General features: G+C 39.2%; 1 protein-coding gene across 1 annotated transcript in view; it reads right to left on the reverse strand.

The window, feature by feature from the left end:
• The window catches only part of LOC132126512 (low affinity immunoglobulin gamma Fc region receptor III-like), a 47982-nt gene extending 35667 nt beyond the window's left edge, over positions 1 to 12315 (reverse strand). The window contains exons 1-2 of the mRNA XM_059537822.1: positions 12205 to 12315; positions 11558 to 11593 (exon numbers count right to left, since the gene is read on the reverse strand). Coding sequence (XP_059393805.1) covers positions 11558 to 11593; positions 12205 to 12235 — 67 coding nt within the window. The 5' untranslated portion in view covers positions 12236 to 12315. The remainder of the gene's footprint in view (positions 1 to 11557; positions 11594 to 12204) is intronic.
• Positions 12316 to 15144: the final 2829 nt, after the last annotated feature.

Here is a 15144-nt window from a genome sequence, read left to right on the forward strand (position 1 = left end):
CTCTTGGCGGAGGGTGGTTAATTTTATATATTTCGCCCTCCACTCCACCATACTGGCTGGGGAACAGGAATGAAGTCCCACACCACTGGATCTCGACATGGATGGAGTCCTTCTGTTATGGTCGGAACCCAGGGAAACACAGGAGACGAGAGATCCAAACGCAGTGTGGTATATTTAATGGGTAATCCAAATCAGAATCCAACAAGCAGGGGTCAAAACCAGAAATCAATCCAAACAAACAACAAATAGGGAAAGGTACAGGAACAGGAAACTCGGAAGACGAGGAGACTCGGAAGGCGAGGAAACTGGATGACGGAATGAAAGGACTCCATGAAGACAAACAGAAAAAGACCGATTAATATAGGCAGGGTAATGACTATCAAGTGAAGACACCTGAGTGCAATTAACAGGAGTGCAATTACTGTGATGAAGGGACAAGGCTTTGTGGGAATTGTAGTGCCTACGGTGAGGTGCCTATGGGGAAGTGAGACCACTAGTGGAGACTCAGGGAAACAGAGACCAGACAGCGTGACATTCTACCACAAAAGACTGCTTTTTAAGATATCTTCCTGATGTATCCAAATTCCTTAGCATACCCAAAACCTCAGAACAACTTGGTGATGTAACAGAAACTATGAACTCTCTCTTTTCTAGCATTTTAAATACAGTTGCTCCTTTACACTTAAGGAAGGTTAAGGAAACCAGTATGACACCATGGTATAATGAGCATACTCATACCCTCAAGAGAGCAGCCCGAAAAATGGAGCGCAGCTGGAGGAAAACAAAACTAGAGGTATTTCGTATTGCTTGGCGGGAAAGTAACCTATCCTACAGAAAATAATTAAAATCTGTTTGATCCTATAACTTTTCTTCTCTTTTAGAAGAAAACAAACATAACCCCAGGTATTTATTCAATAAAGTGGCTAAATTAACGAAAAAAATAAAGCCTCAACAAGTGCTGACATTTCCCAACATCACAGCAGTAATGACTTTATGAACTACTTTACTTCTAAAATCGATACTATTAGAGATAAAATTGTAACCATTCAGCCATCAGCTACAGTATCACATCAGACAGTGCACTATAGACCCCCTGAGGAACAGTTCCACTCATTCTCTACCATAGGATAGGAAGAATTGTATAAACTTGTTAAATCATCTAAACCAACAACATGTATGTTCGACCCTATACCATCTAAGCTCCTAAAAGAGGTGCTTCCAGAAGTCATAGATCCTCTTCTGACTATTATTAATTCCTCATTGTCATTAGGATATGTCCCCAAAACCTTCAAACTGGCTGTTATTAAGCCTCTCATCAAAAAACCACAACTTGACCCCAAAGAACTAGTTAATTATAGACCAATCTCGAATCTCCCTTTTCTGTCCAAGATACTAGAAAATGTGGTATCCTCACAATTATATTCCTTCTTAGAGAAAATTGGTATATGTGAGGATTTCCAGTCAGGATTTAGACCGCATCATAGTACTGAGACTGCTCTCCTTAGAGTTGACCTGCTCTTTATAATTATGTAATGACCTGCTCTTATCATCTGATCGTGGTTGTATTTCTCTATTAGTTTTATTGGATCTTAGTGCTGCGTTTGACACAATTGACCACAACATTCTTTTGCATAGACTTGAACACTTTGTTGGTATTAATGGAAGTGCATTAGCATGGTTTAAATCGTACTTATATTACCGCCATCAGTTCGTAGCAGTGAATGAAGATGTATCATATCGATCACAAGTGCAGTATGGAGTACCTCAAGGCTCAGTACTAGGGCCGCTACTCCTCACACTTTATATGTTACCCTTGGGAGATATCAACAGGAAACATGGTGTTAGCTTTCACTGTTATGCTGGTGATACTCAGCTCTATATTTCTTTGCGGCCCGGTGAAACAGACCAATTTGAAAAACTAATGGAATGCATAGTCGATATAAAAAACTGGTTGACGAGTAATTTCTTACTGCTAAATTCTGAAAAAAACAGAGGTGTTAATTATAGGACCTAAAAACTCTGCATGTAATAACCTAGAACACTGTATATGATTTGATGGCTGCTTTGTCAATTCTTCGTTATTAGTTAGGAACCTAGGTGTGCTATTTGATCGCAATCTTTCCTTAGAAAGCCACGTTTCTAGCATTTGTAAAACTGCATTTTTCCATCTCAAAAATATATCTAAATTACGGCCTATGCTCTCAATGTCAAATGCAGGAATGTGAATCCATGCATTTATGACCTCAAGGTTAGATTATTGTAATGCTTTATTGGGTGGTTGTTCTGCACGCTTAGTAAACAAACTACAGCTAGTCCAAAATGCAGCAGCAAGAGTTCGTACTAGAACCAGGAAGTATGACCATATTAGCCTGGTCCTGTCAACACTGCACTGGCTCCCTATCAAACATTGTATAGATTTTAAAATATTGCTTATTACTTATAAAGCCCTGAATGGTTTAGCACCTCAGTATTTGAATGAGCTCCTTTTACATTATAATCCTCTACGTCTGCTACGTTCTCAAAACTCAGGCAATTTGATAATACCTAGAATATCAAAATCAACTGCGGGCGGCAGATCCTTTTCCTATTTGGTGCCTAAACTCTGGAATAACCTACCTAACATTGTTCGGGATATAAGACCCATCTCTTTAACCTGGCTTACACATAACATACTAATATGCTTTTCCTGATGATATCTCCCAAAAATCCGTTAAAGGATTTTTATGGAAGGCATTTTCTGCCAAATTTAAATAAATAAATGAAATGATTAAAATTAAAACCAGATTAACTATTTCATTACACAAAACTGTACGCAAAATATGTGACAAAATTGAGAATGAAATTAAATGATTTCATTTTCACGGTGACATACCTGTCAAATTGAAAAATAAAATGCAATTGCTGATTTCACATTTCATTTTCAATACAGTCTCGAGGCAAGACTGCCAATATTAAAATGAAAAGCAAACGTGAAAAAGAAACTATACAGTTTTTACAAAGCTCTTTATTAACGCTCACGCAATAATAGTGACACAATTCAAATTTAAATGTAAATTTTACTTGTCATTTTAATTCCTCTTTTATTTCACTGTTTTCATTTTCGTTTTCATTTTCAAAGACAACCAGCATGCAAATTATATGTTAATGAGTGGGTGTGGCTTATTCAAGTAACGGCGCTAGAGACAATCGTCGAAGTCTCGTGTGCATGAGTTGAATGGTGGTTGAAACAATGTGTGAAACGACATTAAAATGTGAATATATTGTAATCGAGACATGGCGAATCTGTTAGTGAGCTTTTGCAGGAAGCTGCTGCAGCATTAGAACGTGGAAGAAACAACCACCCAGACAGCACGTTCGGTCTTACCAACATTGGCAATTGGAGGGCACCAGCGGCAAAGTATCGGAAGGGGTTTTTCCCCCTGCACACCAAAAAACTTAGGTGGGTAAACCATCGGCGGGATGAGTCTACAGCCACTCCAATTCATGCACACTCTGGAGATCGGCGGAAGAACCGTGAGGAACCATTTTGCCGATCCCGCTTCTTTTTTTTTCAAATTTTTTTTTTTTCACAATGCTGCTGCCTAGATCTAACCGTTGGTCCACATGTAAGCGCGAAGGTTTTGAACTTTTGTAAAATCTGTATGCCACAATTTATATGATGATAATACCCAACAAACATGAGACATCCAAAACAGGTTCAGAAAAAAAGATATAAAAACGTTTGCAATTAAAACGACAAAATGAGTTCTGATTCAAAAAACGTAAACATATAGTCTTTGTGAGAAATTTTGTTTAGATTTAATGTTATCTTTATATAAATTAATTTTCAAGCGCGGGCCAAAATCTATACTGCATCTCTTTTGAGTAGAATTTTTCAAGTGTGATTTACAAAAGTAAATTGCCTTTTTTTTTTTTACCAAGGGGGCGTTTAGGTGGCGCGCGCACGCACGTTTTTATGCGCGTGATCAAATCTACACAGAAGCATCGCCTCGGTAGTAAAAACGGACTCTCTTGTGTTCAGGTATGTTTATCCATTTCAAACACAAAATTTTCAGGCCTGTATGTGTTTATTTTGTTTTGTGTACTTATTTTTTAATTGAAAAATATTCTTTTGTTGGAAAAACGTCGAGTTTTCTGAGAAATGTTTTCGATAAACGGATGACAGAAATTGGCGCCGGAGGATTAGCAAACGTTAGCAGCTAACGTAACGTGTTTTTAGACTTGGTTAAGGTAGTTGTTTTAACTAGGCTAACTGTTGACTTGGTTTGTTATTATTAACTGACTGTTAATATGTTCGCGTATTAAATATTTTCACAAAAGCCCTGATTTATCGTCCGATAAGACACCTATATATAGAGTATAGATACTCTTTTGATCCTGTGACGGAAATTTGGTCTCTGCATTTATCCCATCCATGATTAGTGAAACACACAGAGCACACAGTGAAGTGAGGTGAAGCACACACAAACCAGAGCAGTGCTACAGTGGCGCTCGGGAAGCAGTGAGGGGTTAGGTGCCTTGCTCAAGGGCACTTCAGCCATGGATGTGGGCATGGGAGGGCAGTCAAAGACAATGTAATACAGCAGGTTGTGAAATGGGATTAGTTAAATGTATCTTTTACTTTACAGATAACTAAACTGTCATTGTCTGGTGGGAAGAGTTTAAAGGAAACCGTTTGGAGAGTCTGCACAAAAATATTTGATCAGAATCTTTCAACCCAGCAGAACTGGTGCGGTAGGGGTCAGAAGACAGGCCTTAAATCACGGCCTGTTCATCAGGTACTCCTGAGTAAGTCCTACAATGTGTTGAAGCAACATTCTGTCACTATTTATATACTGTCCTCACACTATTCTCAACCAAATGTCTTGTAAGGTTTTTTTTTTTTTTTTTTTTTTTTTTGTGTAATATGCTCTGACTTTTCGGAATTGTCTTTATAGAAATGAAGATACAGACTTTTGTGCTACTGTCTTATTTTTTCCCCTGTTGCTTTATTTATTTTTTGTTTAGGTGCTGTGTTAAGAAATCCGGCTCAACAAAGTTCCACCGAGGCTGACATTGAGATGACCGTGAGAAACTGGCTGCGGCTGAGCAGGGACAGGAATGGGGGGCGGCAAAGGCGGGGCGAGCAAGCATCTTAAGGGAAATGATTGATAATTGATTGGACTGCTTTTTCTTTCTATTATTTTATTTATTATTTTCTTATTTCTTATTTGTGTTGTTGTTTTCTGTGTGATTTGTAGAGTGTTAAAATAAATGATACTGCTTTTGCAAAAACAAAGTAAAAAATATAATAAAAAATAAATATAAAACATATAATAAATACATTTTCAAGGTCATCTCCCGGTGCCCTCCTGTTTTTTTATTTTGTTTTGTTATTGCTCCTGGAAAACTCCTGTAGCCTAATTTGCATAACCATCAAACTTAATTTTAAAATCACTGATCCATTTTTTTTTTAGGTTAGACTGACATTTCCCAGGTTGTATGAAATACACCCTACACATAAACAATCACTTACTTTAAATTTCAACTTTTTTTGTCATAAAACCTGGCAACTCAAATATAAGGAAGGGGCTGCAGACTGCACAGCCACGGAGTCTCGCATGCGTGGGCTAGTTGCCTACTTCTCAACTAGCTCCAGAGGCGGCCTTACCTATGTTTCACCCGTTTCAATTGAAACGGGCCCCGCCCTCCAAGGGGGCCCCCAACAGAACAGGAAAATCCCATTCATTTTCTCCCTAGGATATTGATTTTCAGACATAATGTCTAAAGTGGTCTCCAACACGTCGCTCGCGAGAGTAGCTCGTGACCTGATTGGAGGTAGCTCGAGGGCCGTTCAATATCGCGTCTTTTGCACGCTCAAGTTCATTATATCAAATAATTGAAGCGACGCGCTCATTTTTTTCCAGGCGCAACAAGTCAACATGAAGGATGGGGGTGCACCCAAACTACGGGTGTTTTTTCTAAATAAATCTTCTAGCAGAGCTACAGCAAAGCGTTTTTCGGTGGTGGAAATCCATTAGCTATTAAAACTTCTCTGTCGTTGTGGAGAGCGCATGGTGCATAGCAACGACAGACGCCACGGGAACCGAATTTTACTATTAATAATAAAAGATAAGCTAATAATGTTCATTGTAAATGTCAGTATTTTGTCTTTTTTTTTAATCATTCTTTCTATAAAAATGATTTAAAGGCTGAAATATGCGAGGTTTATCTTTTTATAAAAACTTTTTTGTCAAAACTTTATTTGAACGTGTACATGTTAGATAACATGTTGCAAGACACTCCCTTCAAATTTGGCCATCATTTTTAATGTTACTATTTTAATGTTCATGTAAACAAAAAGTGCATATTGATGGTAAGTTTATTTGTTATTTGGTTTTCTACATAAAACTTGGTGAATTTATTTTATTGTGTAGTATTAGTACTTTTTGAACAGGATTATGTGATAACCATGCTCATTTTGGTCACTATAATCATGAAATTACATTTTCATACCATTTTATCTCTAGTTATGATGCACTATAAAATCAACAATAATTATGTGTTTTTACAGTATAATATTTTGATATATATAGCCTATGTCAATTAAGGGGGACATATATAGGCCTACAATAACTCTTTTAGGTCTAAAACAGTTAGCATAGTTGTTAATATGAGAGTTATGAGACATTATTTAAGAGAATTAATTATTGCATGAGTAGCTCTCGGCCACTTTCATTTTTAAAAAGTAGCTCTCAAATGATCTTCTAAAATGAGTGAGCCACAAATCCGTGAGTACATTTTACAAACCCGTGGGAACGGATTGCGAAAGCGTGGGCACGGTTTATGAATTCGTGGGTACAGATTTCATAAACTGCAGGCACGGTTTACAAATCTGAGAGCGCGGGTTAGAAACTCGTGGGTACGGTTTATTAATCCGTGGGCACGATTTGTTAAACCGAGGGAACAGTTTGAGAATTCGTGAGTACGGTTTAGGGCGCACGGATTGCCAAAACCGTCGTCACGGATTTTTAAAAAATTATTTTTACTTACACAGGTGACTTCCGGGGCTCCGTAATACGGCAAGTTGAGGGGATGTTTGAGCTGTTTTTTTTTTTTTTTTAAGTCAGCCCAGACAGCTGAAAATATAGCTACTGCGCAAATCAAATAAGCAGTGATGTTGCCCTCCGTGAAAGGGCGAGGCTTATTCCAACGTAAAACGCTGTATTGTATATAGTTTGTATAAAGCTGCCTTTTAATGAAGCTGAAAGTGCGAGTAATAAAATAATATGATGCAAACCAACAGGAATCCTTGCTTTTTCTGCTCTATTATGTTTACATTTTATGTGGGCAGGGCCCCATATTAGTTATTGAAACGGGCCCCCAGATGCTTAAGGCCGCCCCTGACTAGCTCTTGACAAATTGTTAGGGAATAAATTTTATGATTAACACATCACATAAACTGTTATTGAGTGTTGTTGATACACAATAGGAAACTTGTGTCCTTGGAACACAATCTGACAGCAGTTAGCCTAAACAAATCCATAAGACCTAATATAACGGTGGGATCCTACTAGAGCGGCGAAAAGCATTCTGACGCCTCGCTCCCTTTGACTTAACACTGGAACAGCTGATTTTCAAGCATGCTGTGGCGTTTCCAGCAATGCAGCCGAAAATCAGCTGTTCCAGTGTTAAGTCAAAGGGAGCGAGGCGTCTGAATGCTTTTCGCCGCTCTAGTAGGATCGCGCCGCATAGGTCATAATTATTTCGGGTTTACGTTGGCTCACGGTCGGCGATCATGTCGGATTTACGTTGGCTCACGGTCGGCGATCATTCTAATGCCACCGTCTTCCCGATGTCTTGCCGATTAGCTACCGATCTCCATAAGACATCTCACCGAGGCACTTTATGTCGGGCAGGCACATGCGCCCCAACGTCGGCAAGACCTAATTTGTTGTCTGGGCAGCCTGACCAGCATGCGTCAAACCCTCGACCCACTGCAGTTCCTTGGCCTGAGCCTCCACGAGACTCCCCGGAAAATCTGCTGTCTGCTGAGTTTGTGACGGCTGCAAAATGTCCAAGTGTAGGATCAGGGGTGCTCCGATCACGATCAGCCGATCGTTAATGCGCATCTCATCAGTAAAGCCGGTTCTCTAATCAGCGGTTAATTCCATCAGGTGCGTGATTTCACATAGAGCAGCTGTTACACAGAGCCATTGTTAACTGAGAAGATGCGCCAATAAACGCTGAAAATGAATGTGGATTTGCGCATCTTCTCAGTTAACAATGGCTCTGTGTAGTAACAGCTGCTCTATGTGAAATCACGCACCTGATGGAATTAACCGCTGATTAGAGAACCGGCTTTACTGACAAGATGCTCATAACGATCGGCCGATCGTGATCGGAGCACCCCTATCCAAGATGGATTCAACTCGTAGCAAAATGAAGTCATTGTCATCCGAAATGTTTGCTAGCTGGTTTAATTCTGCTGCTATACTGGCCATAACCGCCATTATACCCTTGTGAAAATTAACCATGGTTTTACTACAAATAAAACCAAAAAACCATGGTTACTATAGTTAAACCATGGTAACCACAAATTAACCATGGTTTTGCTAAATTAACCATAGTTTAACCATGGTATTTGTAGTAAATCTGTGGTTATACAAATGGTAGTCAACACGCCAAAAAAAACATAGTTTTACTATAATAAAACCATGGTTATTTTTCATAGCTCCTCCACGTAACAACGTAATTGAGCCACACCCACTCATTAACATATAATTTGCATGCAGGTTGTCTTTGAAAATGAAAACGAAAATGAAAACAGTGAAATAAAAGAGGAATTAAAATGACAAGTAAAATTTACATTTAAATTTGAATTGTGTCACTATTATTGCGTGTGCGTTAATAAAGAGCTTTGTTAAAACTGTATGTGTAGTTTCTTTTTCACGTTTGGCTTTTCATTTTAATATTGGCAGTCTTGCCTCGAGACTCTATTGAAAATGAAATGTGAAATCACCAATTGCATTTTATTTTTCAATTTGACAGGTATGTCACCGTGAAAATGAACTCATTTAATTTCATTCTCAATTTTGTCACATATTTTGCGTACAGTTTTCTGTAATGAAATCGTTAATCTGGTTTTAATTTTAATTTTAATCATTTCATTTATTTATTTAAATTTGGCAGAAAATGCCTTCCATAGATTTTTAGGCTGCATTAATTAGGTAAACCAGAACCGGGAACACTTCCCATACCACCCGATGTACTTGCTACATCATTAGAAGAATGGCATCTACTCTAATATTAGTCTGTTTCTATCTTATTCCGAGGTCACCGTAGCCACCAGATCCAGTCTGTATTCAGATCATAGGGTCACTGTAGTCACCCAGATCCAGTACGTATCCAGACCAGATGGTGGATCAGCACCTAGAAAGGACCTCTACATCCCTGAAAGACAGTGGAGACCAGGACAACTAGAGCCCCAGATACAGATCCCCTGTAAAGACCTTGTCTCAGACGACCACCAGGACAAGACCCCAAGAAACAGATGATTCTTCTGCACATTTTCATCCTCTGACTTTGCTGCAGCCTGGAATTGAACTGCTGGTTTGTCTGGTCAGAGGAGAACTGGCCCCCCAACTGAGCCTGGTTTCTCCCAAGGTTTTTTTCTCCATTCTGTCACCGATGGAGTTTCGGTTCCTTGCCGCCGTCGCCTCTGGCTTGCATAGTTGGGGTCACTTCATCTACAGCGATATCATTGACTTGATTGCAAATAAATGCACAGACACTTTTTAAACTGAACAGAGATGAAATCAATTAATTCAATGATGAACTGCCTTTAACTATCATTTTTGCATTATTGACACTGTTTTCCTAATGAATGTTGTTCAGTTGCTTTGACGCAATGTATTTTGTTTAAAGCGCTATATAAATAAAGGTGACTTGACTTGACTAAATAACAGATTAGCTTTCATTTCAATCCTCCTTTTGCTCCACACTTTGGAGGGGTGTGGAAATGAGAGATTAGTTCAGTTAAGGCTGTACTTTACACAACTCTGGGATCAGATACAGTGACTGAAGAAGTTCTTCAAACTGTCCTAATAGAAATCGAGGCCATCTTAAACTCCAAACCACTTGAGTACGTATCACCGGACATTGCTGATTTAGATCCGATCACCCCAAATTGCCTTCTAATGGGGCGGCCAGATGGTTCCCTGCCCCAAGTTGTCTATCCAGTGTCAGAACTCCTAGGAAGACGGAGATGAAGGCATTCACAAGTGTTGGCTGACAGATTCTGGATGGCCTTCATAAAGCACTACTTACCAGGATTGCAAACCAGAGGGAAGTGGCATTACCCATCAGCAGACATCAAACCCAGAACAGTCGTCATGCTGGCAATCTGGCAAATTTGTTGAGTAGTAAATATCTTCCCTCGGGCTGATGAACGTGTACGAATAGCTGAGATCCAGTTAAATGACAGAGTCTACACAAGGCCCATAGCTCGCCTAGTTGTACAGCCAGATATCCCTAATGATGAAGATGACACTCCTGCCAGTGACTGAGACTGCATAATATCGACCTTTCAACAGGGCAAATTTGGGGGCGACAGTGCTAGAAAGGTCGGGTCTTTGCGCATGCACTGCCTATGATATGGCTGCATGCGCAGAAAGGGCGAGAGTGACTCAGCAGGAAAGTAAAAAGACTGCGTGGGTTGATGTGCGCATCAGTGAACAAAATTAAGTTATGTGATTCATGCCTATGTGCCGTTTATGTAAATTACCTCATAAGCAGTTTGAGTATGAAAGCAGTTGCCATTTCTTTCCACTAGGTGGTAGTGGTGTTATAAAGTTTCATTGTTTATATAGTTTGATTCTTCGACATTTGACCTGAGAATTTAATAAGAAACTAAGTACTTCATGTGAATGTCTTTGTAATAATATTTTTGAAACATGTAACTTAATCCAACTCTTATTCCTTTCCTATTGTAGACCACATACACACACACACTCACAACAAGTACCCAATTGATCACCTGTAATGCCCATGTACAGCTGTGTTGTGTGCATCTTGCAAATTACTCCTATACTAAGAGAAATTAAACTCTTTGGATTGAACTGATAAGACTCTGTTTTGACAGACACCCCTTGAGCAAGGCTAGATATCAGACCTCACCTAATGCAGTCCTTTTAGTCATACTCCAGAACAGACGGTATAATCAATGTATTCAGATTGATTTCATATTTTTTTTAACTCTGTAATATATTTTATGAAACCAGTTTATTCAGATGTTATCACATAAAGCACATTCTATCTTACCTGATGAAACAGTTAGAGTGAACCAGCTGAATGTCCAGCTTGTAGAGGAGCCTTTAACCACACAGATCAGAGCCACTGGATCTCCTTCAGTCAACCACTTCTGTGGAGAAACACTTAAAACTGCCTCTGCTCTATCTGAAATACAGAAATCAGTCATTAATTAACATGCGTTTGTGTGTAAGTGATTCTCAGTTGGTTTGTAACAGTAACTGTAGAATCACTCATGTGATAACATACATGAATCAAATTTACTCACCTTCAGTTTGTCCATAGTGGATGTTTGAAATCAGCACTAGAACACAAAGAGAAAACTCATTACAGTGTGAACATAGTCAACTGTGGATTTATAGCATTTTATAACTGCTCTAGAGCTGATGGCATCTGTACACATGTAATACAGTTAAAATATTTAAGATTCAAAATTCCAAAAGTAGTGTTCTTTCTGAGTTTTGAGTGAATTTCAGTTTTAAGGAACTTGGGAATTTTCTTTAAAATAATATATATATATTTTTATTAAGATAAAAAAATATCAAGATATTGTGTTGGGGACTGCATATGAGTCCAGACTAGGAGTCCAGTATAGGTGCTTATTACAGCAGCAGCGACAATAAGTGTACAACAAACCAACAGAACTGATTTAACAAAGCACAAAACTGAATGACTGAACAAACACACTGATCTACAACACAAAAGAGTGTATTTCTCTTCACAAACAGCACTAACTGCACACTTCCTCTCTCAAAATCATCTCTCACTCTTACAGTATTTCCTCGACTAGAGCTGGGCTCAGAAAGCAGCAAGAAAATAAAAAAAATCCAGAATCACTAAAAAAAAACTTTATCCTTTTTATAATATAATCAACATATTTAAATACATAAAATACATAGAGAGAATAATACTCACAGAGCACAAGAGGAAGTTGACGGAGCTCCATACTGACTGAATGATGACAGACAGTTAAAGACACAGACTGTGTTAAAGTCTCAAGACTTCCTGAAACCTGCAGTCGATCTTTAGAAACATCAGGACAAATACAAGACATACAAATGTACATCATGTGTGACTGAAAATATTTTGATGTTTTTGATTATCTTGTTATATGTTTTCACAAAATGTTAAACTTTTTCTAAACATTCTCTACAAAAATGTTTTCAAGACTCATTCAGTATCAAATTGAACAATATTTATTTGCTATTATGAAAAGTTATATTCTAGTGTGCTTAATGAACAAGGTGAATGAAAATCTTTTAATGGCTCTTTATTGTTATTGTGATAATAGCTGTTATAATTATGTATTAATACGGCAATAAAATGAACAACTGCTGCTCCTCCTTCACTGGTTAGTGTGGTGGAGCTGACAGAGAACAAACCAAACCACAACTATGAGCTCATGTCTATCTATCTATCAAACTCTGACACTGATGGTATTTAGTTTCCACAGTTTAATATTCATACACAAAGACAAGTGGTGTGCATGAAACACATTTAATGGTTATGATTTCAGTTCCTCTAAATGAATCCATATTCTTAACAATTTGATTAATGATTATTATAAAGCTCCGAGACGTCTGTTCAATTGTGTAAAAAGGTCATGAGTCTTTTATTGTCATTTGAACAGTTTACACGTGGATGTAAACGCACTGCAATGTGTGAGATACTGAAGGCTCTGAACAACAACAAAAGCACAGCGATGCCAAACACACAAGTACAATATGTCATTGAGCCCGTTGGATCATTCTCATTTCTGGGTGTCTTTTTCTCCCCTGTGGTTAATCTCTCATTGGTTTCAGCTGTTCCCTGTTACCGCTGGCGTTCGTGCACCTGAGCACGCACCTGTTCTGTGGCTGATCGCGCTGCCTCCTTCTGCCTGTTCTCTGTTATTGTCTATATCCGGGAATTGTTTAACGCGAGTGTGACAATTCTCTCTCTCTCCCATTACTCTGTTTGTGTTGTTAGCAGCCTTTATTCAGTATCTGAGTCCTAGTTCCTGCCCAGAGCTCGATCGTGTTTCTGCTGTTCTGATCTGCCGTGCGAGACTGTCTCCGCCAGTTTATGCTGGGCTACACTTCAGTCGAGGATCTGTGACTCGGGAAGCTACTGTATTTTCCTTGGTTCTCCAGCTGCAGCGTGTTTCCTCTACCGTGCCTGGCAGTCTGTTTTAGGGTGACCAACCGTCCCGCGTAGCGCGTGCGCGCACAGCGTTTGAAGCCCAATTCATGCGTCCCACAAATTGAGACTGTGTCACGCATAATCAATGCTTGCTCAAAAAAAGTTGGTCACTCTATAATATCCTCGAGCCCCAGGCAGCCAAACGAACATTACTTGACAGTTCAGCACGCTACTGTTGCCACACCCACACCTCAGTTGAACTGCTGACTAGGTTGTTGTCAACTTTTTCGTTGTTGTCATGACAGTGCACGCACGTGCATACCAGGCACACTGGGAAGGAAGTTTTAGATGCTTGTTTCCAATTCAAAAAATGGAGAAAGAGACTCTGAGGCACCACCATCATCAATTATAAAAGAGAAGGTGTGTCCTGTTTCAAACTGGGTTCTTTTTCATGCGCCTGCCTTTACTAACATGCAAGTTCACCATCCTTCCTCCTCGTGAACCTGTGTGTTATGTTGGGAATCAGTCAAATAAAGAAGCAGAAAACAAGGAGTAGTCTACTGAACCACACTAGGTCTTTACTTCACTTTCTTCTTCCACATTGCTATCCTACAATAGAACATGTATGAACAACAGTGCCATCTAGGGGAGGACTTAAAAGAAGCATAATTATTCAGACGCAACATCTTCCCCTCTACAGAAAGAATATAGCAGGCTTTAAATAACAGAAATATGTATAAGCCAAGAATAAACAGGTACTGTGAAACACAATCAAATATTTTAACTTTTTATCTTCTTGACTCAATTATTTTAACATTTCAACCTCTCTTTATTTTCTTACTCATGTAAAACATAGTCCTTAGTCCAGATAGGTTTCTGCCTTATTCTAGTACACCTAAATGGCACACTCGGAAGGTTAACAATTGGTGATGCAGATTGTTGTTTTTCATAAGTGTTAGCATCTCTCGGTTCTGGCACTCCAGCAAGACGTGAAGCATTCCATATTTTACCGTCATTCAGGAGGTAGGAATCCTCACCTCTCTTCTGCACAACAGATCTTGGTTGTGTGAACTTTTGGTCACCTTTCCTTACTTTCCAGGGTTTCTTAATCTGCACCAGGTCTCCAGGTTGGAGTGTATAGGACTTTGCGTTTCTCCTGGCATCAGTGTACTGTTTGACTTTGTCTTGTTTCCTTTTCACACGTTGTCGTAGCGTGTTTTTGTCTATATCTTTTACAGGGTATTCCATGATTTGTAGTTTTGTCCTCATGTATCGACCATGGAGCAACTCTGAGGGTGTAACGCCAGTGGTAGCATGAGTGGTACTTCTGTAGTTCATCAGGAATGTTTAAGTGAATGATTTCCAAGGCTCCCCCTGAATTGAAGCAGTTTGCAAACAGTCTTTTAGGACCCTGTTAAACCTCTCAACCTCTCCATTTGCACGTGGATGATACACAGCAGATCTGAAATGATGTATATCTCTATCCCTAAGAAACTCAGAAAACTCAGAGGAAATAAACTGAGATCCATTATCTGATATGAGTTCTTTTGGATTCCCTTCACCGGGCGAAAACTGAAGTCAGGAACTGTACGACAGCAGCTGTGTCAACTCTGGGTGAGAAAGCAACCTCCGGCCATTTACTGAAGTAATCAACCAGTTTTATGGCATATCTGCAGTTTGCTGGTGCAGTCTCAAATGGACCTACAATATCAATGGAAACCGTCTCCCATGCAG

The sequence above is a fragment of the Carassius carassius genome, chromosome 1 (genome assembly GCF_963082965.1).
Source record: "Carassius carassius chromosome 1, fCarCar2.1, whole genome shotgun sequence".
Lineage (NCBI taxonomy): Eukaryota > Metazoa > Chordata > Actinopteri > Cypriniformes > Cyprinidae > Carassius > Carassius carassius.